Source organism: Musca autumnalis, unplaced genomic scaffold (assembly GCF_047663935.1).
Source record: "Musca autumnalis isolate F117 unplaced genomic scaffold, ASM4766393v1 scaffold_1, whole genome shotgun sequence".
Taxonomy (NCBI): Eukaryota; Metazoa; Arthropoda; class Insecta; order Diptera; family Muscidae; genus Musca; species Musca autumnalis.
In genome coordinates this window covers 332,315,524-332,325,080 of record NW_027411644.1, presented here as the reverse complement: position 1 = coordinate 332,325,080, position 9,557 = coordinate 332,315,524, and the positions used below count along the sequence as shown (strand labels likewise).

At 33.9% G+C, this 9,557-nt stretch overlaps 1 protein-coding gene across 4 annotated transcripts in view; it reads left to right on the top strand.

Moving 5' to 3' along the window:
* The first annotated feature begins 201 nt into the window (after positions 1–201).
* Ppn (proteoglycan-like sulfated glycoprotein papilin) overlaps positions 202–9,557 on the top strand; it is a 52,792-nt gene continuing 43,436 nt past the window's right edge. For all 4 annotated transcript variants that reach the window (XM_073962981.1, XM_073962980.1, XM_073962979.1 and 1 more), the window contains exon 1: positions 202–638. In XM_073962981.1, the coding sequence (XP_073819082.1) occupies positions 616–638 (23 nt within the window). In that variant the 5' untranslated portion in view covers positions 202–615. The remainder of the gene's footprint in view (positions 639–9,557) is intronic.

The following is a 9,557-nucleotide window of genomic DNA, read 5'->3' as shown; positions in this document are numbered from 1 at the left end:
AGTGGCGATCGTGTGTGGTGGTGCTCAGAATCGAACCGTTGCTGATCCGTTGGGAGCTGTTGGGACCACACCACCGCATTGTGTGTCTGCCTCGTGAATGTATGCGTGTGTGCGCTTGTTCTTTGCTGTTGCTGCTGCTACAATCACCACAAGTTCTGCTGTCGCGTTTCCCCTTTTGGGGAGCGATCGAGAGTTTCATTTACAGTATGGTTTGGGTAGCATGGTCAGTTGCTCGCTGGCACTCTTTCTCAACGGTTGTGTTCGTTTGTTGATCATTCCACACAAGGAATGCCAAAAATTCTTTGTTTTACCCAAAGTTAGTGCAGAAAATAGCGCGCGGTCCTGCGTGAAACTTATATATATGCTGTGTCGCTGTGCATACATAATATGTATAAATAACTACTGAGAGCAAGGATACCAGAGAGGATATGTGCAAAAAAGTGCAATAATTATTAACGACAATAAGCATTACGAAGATTGTAAACAATAACAAAACAGTTTTATAAAACAAATCACTTTTTTAATTGAAAAAAATTGACAAATTTTAAGTGGATTTAATATAACACATCATTGACAAAAAGGATATTTTGCAACCATAGCTGAAAACTAAACAAAATGGATTTATCAAGGCGGTCCCGGTAAGCCAACTACAGCATTTCTATGAAAAAAACATAATTTGTTTAACCAATACAAATTGCATGTAAAAACTGCAAGGAATCATATTCTAATTATCTTTAAAGTGAACATGTGACATACATATGTACGAGTATGTGTTTCAAGCGAAAATATCGTTTTATGAGAAAGGCCATCACAAATATTTTAAATAGTTCTGAAATCGAAATTAAAACTATTAATAATGCAAGTGCATGTTTTGGATGTAGAAAATTGTTTATACGTCCTTGTAAGGCCAAGTCCCGTGGTTTCGTCTATCGTTTGCTACATAGTGATATCTTGTTGGTCTACCATATCTGTGAAAAATGTGCATTTGTGACTTTATTTTTTTACACGCCTGTCATGATTTTAAATTAAATTTTATCTGTTTATCGGACGTACATATCGGAGGAAAATCCTGAAATAACTTACAATGATTGAAACTGGGGTTTATCAAATTTTATCACGTTACAATGTGGTCTTCGTGTTAACAGTGGGATAACGCAAAGTGATTTATCAAATATTTTATAAACTATACAAATGTAAACATGCTTTTTTAATTACAAAATCGTAATTAAATGTACTTTTTAATTCTTAAAAAGTAGAAGGTATTCTTGAAGGTTCAGGAACGGAGCAAACATTTTGTATTTTCAAAATCATACCAATCCTGAATTTTGTCAAGTTCTTTATGTAAATAAAACCTGCCGGGTATATCATAAACCAGTTTTTAGGCAAATTGAAGAGTTCGCAATATTTCAACTACCCTTAAAACAGGTATAAACTGCTTCAAATAGTAGTGCGAGTATAGTGTTTTGGATAATTATTTTCAATATAGATTTGTTGCATTTTCGCATGATGACAGTTCAATTGTTAATTCCTTAAGATTTTTGGAAATACTTTGAGTGGTGTGGTCATGTGATTTATTGATAGAGCATGTAATATGAAATAATTGAAGTCATACAGAATCCTGAACTTTAGAAACACTGTGGGCGATTTGCTCATGAGACTTATCATTCTGGCATGTCAAATTAAATATTTGAAGCCATAATCCAGGCAATATTTTTTTATATTTATTCCCAGCCTTTAGGCTAACGAGGGTATATACACTAGGGTTATGACTTTTTTACAACCTCATATCCCTGCATCATAGCGTGATGAGTTTCTAGATAAGATTACATAAAATCTTAATTATAAGGTGATTCGGTGAAAAACCCTCACGCACAAAATTATTTTAAAATTTGTATTTATCAAAATTATGGGCAATCTTTCGAAGTCACTGTAAGCAGATATATAATTGGAAATAGACTTAAGAGCCACATGAGATAACCAAACTGACATAACACTTGTTTCTCACTAATTTTCTTTATTTCTAAAAATCATATGTCATAAACACTTTTTTCAAAGATATAATTTTTAACAAAGTTTTTTTTTTCATTTCATACATTTAAAAAAAAATATTTTATTAAAATCGATTTGTGCGTGAACAATCATTGAAAAAAAAAATTAATGATTAATAGGCAAAAGTTCATTCATCCGTGCTAAAGGAAATCGTTTTTGAGAAAAAATGTCGAAAATCATAACCCTAATATACACTTTGATACGATCAAAAATATGACTCATCGAAATAATGGTTTTGGGCCACAACTATGTTTGGACGATATTAGTTTCAGGTAATTTGAAATCGATTTTTCATTATCCGTCCGTCTTGCTGGCTGGTGCGCACGATAACTCTCGAACGGATCAACCCATTCGAACCAAATATCGCACTTCGTAATATTTTGCCAAAACATAATTTTAATTTGAAATGCGCCACAAAAGTTCCAAATTTTTTTTTAATGGTGTGAACGATTGCTCTCGAATAAAACAATCGATTTGGTCCAAAATTTGCACGTCGTATTATTCCTTCCAGATATAGATCGGGTTCGAATATGGACTATATCGGTCCACTTCTTCGGGTACCTCCCACACAAAATTCGGAAAAAGTGAAGTTTAATATCTGCTCCTTGCGGTCCCTTTTACGACGGTTCAAAATTTTCCAGAGTAAGTCCCTGCTTCCTGAAATAATGGTCGAAAATCTCCAAACAAACCCTGCTGGCACATACTTAAATGCCTGATGGCTGATGGCATATCTTACTTTTTATGTATATCATCATAAGATTTATTTGTGTTTTTTATACCCTCAGCCTTTAGGCTAAAGAAGGTATATACACTTTGATACGACCAAAAATGTGCCTCATTGAAGCAAGTTCGGACTAAATCTGTTTAAAACAAGTAAAAAAGTATCAGTCGGCTTTGCCGACAGAGATATACCCTAAGTCTGTGTATACTGAAACAATTTTTTTTTCCAAAATACGTATGTATTTAGGGCGTTTTAAAAATGTTGGGCATTTGAACCGACAAAAATGTTGATTAGGATTAAAGATCAAAAGTTTTGCGGGGGAGATACTAAAAGGAATGGACCAACATTGACCGCTATGAAAGTGGATCTCCAGCCACAACATATGGTGCCATAGGGGGTTTTTACACTCTTCGGGCTGTTTGCTCAAGAAGTATAGACTTGCCCCTAAAAAAAACTTTTACCATCGTAATTGAGGCAGCGAATGCAAGTTGCTTCAACAAAAATCGAAGTGATTCGATATCAGGTCTTAAAGTGAACTTATCCGAAATTTTGTGTGGGAGGTACCGGATGGAGTGAACAAATATAGTCCATATTTGAACCTAATCTATATCTGGTAGATATATTAGGATGTGTAAAGTATAGACCAATTCGGCCACTCCCTTCAAGATTTGCCTACGAACAAAATATTACTAAGGCCAAATTTTGGACCGAATCGACAGATCCGTTCGAGAGTTATCTTGCTCTCCAACCACCTCACACGGTGACATAGGGTTTTTTCAACTTGCAGGCTATTTTCTCAGGAAGTATGGACTTGCCCCTGTTGAAACTTGTACCGTCGTATAGAGAGCAGTGAATACAAGTTGCTAAAACAAAAATCAAAGCGATTCGAGAGATTTTGTGTGGGAGGTACCCGAAGGAGTTCACCGATTGTGTCCATATTGGAACCTTACTTAAGTCTGCTACACTTTTCACGATGTGCAAAGTATGGACCAAATCGGTTACTCGCTTCAAGAGTTATCGTGCGCACAAATTTTCCGAACATTTTCGAACTTTTGTGGGGGAGGTACCGGAAGGAGTGGACCGATATAGCCCATCTTCGAACTTAAACTAAGTTTGGGTAAAATATTACGAAAGCCAAAATTTGAACCGCATCGGTTTATCCGTTCGAGAGTTATCGTGCGCTCCAGCCAGCCAGACAGACAGACGGACGGACATTGCTCAATCGACTCCAAATTGTGTGAAACACATTTCGTCCAAACATACTTGGGGTCTAAAACCATTATTTCGATGAGGCACATTTTGCCCGTATGAAAGTGTATATACCCTCGTTAGCATAAATGCTGAGGGTATAAAAAAATTGGAGACGATTGAGAAATGTCCGTGTTGCTGGCTGGTGCTGGTACATCCCCACAAAAGTTCAAAATCCACAAAAATTATGCGCACGGTCAAAATTTATTTTTCGAAATATTTTGTCCAAACTTAGTTTAATTTCGAACATGAGCCATATCGGTCCAATCCTTCGGGAAGCTCCTACACAAAAGTTAAAATTTTTTCTGTAAATTTGTGTGAACGATAACTCGCAAAGGGAGCAATCGATTTGGTTCAAAGTTTGTACATCGTATTATTCCTTCTACTCCGGATACCATCCACACAAAATTTGGAAAAAAGTGAAGTTTAAGAGCTTCTCTCGGATCGTTTTGAATTTGTTCAGCAGGATGTCCTTGCGGCTTCCTTTAATTTCTGTGAGAATGGCCTAAAAGCTCCAAGAAGCCCTGACGATACCGACTAAAATGTCAAATCAACAAGATAACTCTCGATTAGAAACTATCGCACCAAACTATGCACATCGTACTATTTCATTCAGTCATGTATCAGGTTGGAATATGGACTACATACTTCACAATTTGGTTCATCGGTAAATTAAAATGGAGTTCATTTTCCTATTTATAAAAAAAATCAAACGGTAATATATTTTTAATTTGTAAAAAAGTTTGTTTATATTTCATTTTTTAAGGCGTAAAATTAAATAATAGAAATTAGAAATCAGTGGAATTTTAGCCGGGAAAATCGATTTCCGAACCATTGTGCATTAGGGTTATGACTTTTTTACGACCTCATATCCCTGTATCATAGCGTGATGAGTTTTGCCATAAGATTACATAAAATCGTAATTATAAGGTGATTCGGTGAAAAAACCTCACGCACAAAATTATTTTAAAATTTGTATTTATCAAAATTATGGGCAATCTTTCGAAGTCACTTTAAGCAGATATACAATTGAAAATAAACTTTAGAGTCACATGAGATAATTAAACTGACATAACATTTATTTTTTACTAATTTTTTACAATTCTGAAAATCGTAAAAATGTCGTAAACGCTTTTATTTAAAAATACCATTTTTTAACAAAAAACAAAAAAATTAAAATTTTTTCAAAGTGGTTTGTGTATGACCTTTTTCAATATTTGAATGAAATAAACATTATAATAGTTATTAGTAGGCTTATATTTATTCATTCGTGCCACAAAAAATAATTTTTGAAAAAAAATGTTTTTTTCATTTCATACGTTATTTCAAAAAATTATTTTTTTAAAATCGATTTGTGCGTGAACTTTTTTTATATTTCAATGGAATAAACGATAGCGTATTGATTATTAGGCAAAAGCTCATTCATCCCTGCTACAGGAAATCATTTTTGAGAAAAAATGTCAAAAAGTCATAACCCTATTGTGCATTGGTAATTTTCTAATATGCTGAAATAAGAAGTTGTTTTGTCAAGTGGGTGCTAACATTCAGAATTATGCCTTTGTTCTATTTACAAGTAACAGAGTTGGTCGAGTGTAATCTTGTTTTATTCGACACTAGTTTGAATGCTCAAATCTTTGGTGCTATGCTGGATTTATTTGAATGCTTTTACCAATCTTCTATTTATACCTAGATCTTGGGGATTTGTGACAATTTTTGTTTATGTCGCTGGATCCGTTTGACAACCGTAGATAGCTTCCTCTTTAACTAGCAAGAGTATTATGGGGAAGTGTAAAGAGCCCAACCCTACCCCACTCTTTTAATTTTCTGTTATTACCCACATACAATTTTACCTCAGTCTTGCTCTCCCTTATTAGGCATATAAGCTACTGGTGTCTACCTCTTTTATGTAGTAAATTTCAAATGCAATCATTAGTAATGCTGTGTCTATAAAGACTATGTTTAGATCAGATCCCCATAAACAAATTGAGAGGTTTTTATATGATCTTCACAAAATAATCCACTAATCCAAATTGACGTTGATAATATTGAATATAATGTAGGTAGAACCCACATGTCCCAATGTAAGTTTACACACTGAAGTTTCTCTTCATAGCAAGTTTTACAACAGAGCTGAGTAAAATCAAGAGAGAGGAAAATTTAAGAGAAAATTAATATTTAATTTTTCTTGATGTTTCGTGCTCACCCCTATTTTACAATTATGGGCTCTCTATGGCCTAAAGCTCAACAAAATATACAACTGTTTTATTATGGGTTCTCTCTAAAAAATATCAACATATTTATTTACCACTGTGCAACACTGAATATGCAAAAAGCTTCCTTCCAGTTGGCATTTTCGGAAACTACGCTAAGTTCTACAAATTTAGAGCTACAATATTGTTGAAGACTATTAGTGCAATAAAGGGTCTTGTAACTTGTAAAACGTTTAATATGTTGGCTTCTCACGTAGAACGTCTATGAAAGTGGTGTCGCACTATCTTCGCCATTCAATCCAGACTAGGCAATAATATCATTGAGCCAACACTTAAGCTGATAATCGAAGCGAAAAAAGTTGCATATTGTATATCAAGACAAACAGACCTAGGCTTTAACTCCAATCTTATAAAAGTAAACTTAGGGATGTTGTATTATGGGTCAAAATTGTTAGTTAGTTAAATTAATTTTTGCATTTTAAAAATGTCTAGGTAATTTGAACTGAACTTTCCTCAATATTTATTTATATTGGGGCACTTGATATCATTTCGTACATTGCTTTGAACTTGGTTTTTTGTGCGTTTCAATTTATCTTAACAGTTTCCTAGGAGATAATGCAATTTCGAAAATGCAATTTCAAAATTAATACATTTTTACAAATAGACAGACAGTCTTTTTTAAAAAAAGCATGTCAATTATCAATTGTTGCTTTATCTTGGAAAAAAGAAAATAATCTTAACAATTGCCAATGAATAACAGAATTTGTAATTTTTCAATGCTGGATGAATGTTGAAATGTATTCATAAATACGTTGACCTTTCTGCGTGAGTCTCGTCTAAGGATTGTACTTAGCAATGTTTTGAATAATTATTTTATATTAAAAAATAATTTAAAGTTTTTCTTTTTGTCAGTTTCGGAAATGTTCTAAGTGTTTAGTTATATAGATTGTTAAATTGTTTAATAGTTAGCTGGCTCAACTTAATAATATGTGTGTAATCAAAAGAATGACTTTCTGTTCTGGTCTAGCAGATTTTTGCTTCCATATATTTTTACTATTCTTTGAAAATTCCAGTAAACAGAAATGTAAAAAGTCACATAAAATGCTGTCTGTCTTAGCTTGAAGAAAGATATTTACTTGGACTGTGTTTTAATTTATTACCATCTTCATCTTTTTGAAGTTATCCATGAAACGGGTGTAATAAATTCTTTATAATTCCTCTATTTCTTCTTCTTCATATTCATAGTCGGTATATTTTGTTTGTTTGTTGCGTTCGTTCTTTATATTTTTGGGATTGTATCTTTTTAGTGTTGCAATTACTTGACCTAAGTTAACGAACTGAAATGACGACAGTGTTGTTGACTGGCTAGCTGGCTGGGTTAGCTTGCCAGACAGCAAAGTACTGCTTCATGTGTAGCGTTCGCATGGATTACGCGAGGCGAGGGATATATATTCTGCGGGAGAAAAAGAGCCAAAATGAAATTACAACACAAGTCAAGTATTGAAGATGGTCAAAAGAAAAAGTAAACGTTAATATTCTTGCGTTTTGGCTTCATTTCGCATTCGACGTTCTTGTCGTTTTTATGGCTAAGTACGAACCGGAGACATACGACTGACCGACAATATGAATGTCTGCCCAAATCCAAACATACAAACAGTGTTCATGTTGGTCACGAACATGTGGGCACACAGAAAGAATTTTATAAAAAAATATAAAAACATTTTTCATAAAAAATATTTATTTGTTTTATTTTCTAAGGAAATTTTTAACTTTTATCGCGACATGTTGAGAAAGTTTAGAATTGTGTAGTACCATGATTCTGATTATTCCCACCAATGGAACACATGTGCGATTTTGTTTTGCCACATTTTGAATTGACAAGTGTAAGAAACACACACTCGTGTGGCATCACAGGAAACCAATTGAAAAATTTATACATTTTTTCAATTTGTATGCTGTTATTAGAGATCGTGTCTCAAGTGGCACAGCTTTGGCGATTAACACGCCCTGTACAATATTCGTCAGTGTGATTTGATCACACGTTTGAGGCACATACGTGGAAAAATCGAATTTCAATAAAATTTGAGTAAAATGTTAATGCTATTGTTCAATTATGTTTGAAAGAAATTATCACAAAATTGCAAGTTTTGTAGTGTTTATTAAATTCCTTTTTAAAATGAATGTTTTTCTTGCCATTGATCACATTCTGTAGCGTCAATTCGATAATGTGTGTTTTTCTAGATTAAAAAAAAAATCAAGTGAAAATTAGTTTGAAAATGGCAAAAATCGAATTATTGAATTGTTGTGACTTTGTTGTCGACTGTGGATGATCAAACATGATAGCGACTACAATTGTTGGTTGATGTGTTTGTCGAGCATTTCCTTATTATGTTATCACTGCTGACATGACGTACGATTTACCATATGTGCCTGTTAAAAAGTTTATTTTTGGTTTGGTAATTCAAATATAATATGGCTATATTACATACAGTGGTTATGCTGGTTTATTACTATAGATTAAATAAAAAACAACTGATTATACCCTATACCACAATGTGGAAAAGGGTATTATAAGTTTGTTTTGGTAAAAATTCATGTAACACCGCGAAATATTCGTCGGAGACCCCCAATGTGGTATACCAATCTTCATGTCTCGACGAGATAAAGCGATTTTGAGATGTGTGTCCGTCCGTCAGTCCGTCCGTCCGTCCGTCCGTCTGTCCATTATAAATTGTAAACACGCTCCAGGCCGCAATTATGGACCGATCGTCACGAAATTTTGTATGGAGGTCGGGTTCAGATCAGAATAGATCCCTATTCTTATTGGTGATGATCGTGAAATATTTAGCGGGTGAAATGGACCAAAAACATAATATTTATCCAATTTTCTGGCGGCTCTGTATGTCTCAATAATAGTCCGATCAACGCGTAATTTTAAATAAGGTAAGAGTATATCACAAAGGAGAAGCTTGCAATTTGAGATGACGATCGGATCATATTTAGAGGGTTAAATGGACCAAAACTTTTGTGTGAAAATTGTGAAAATTTTTAATATACAGCTTATATCTTAATTCCTGGAAGTGACATTCCGAACAAGTGAGATATACTTGAAAGTGGAACGCTTGACCTTTCAATTGATGCCAATATTGTTGGTGTGCATGATCAGATAACAGAGTTACAGCATAATATATTCCGTTATTTGTTTGTAGTGTAATAATAAACTCGCTAGAAGTCGCAATTATACATCAATAGTCACGAAATTTTGCACCGGGTAAGAGTATAGGTCGAAAAAGATGCCTACAATTTTGAATGATGATCTGATATTCTTT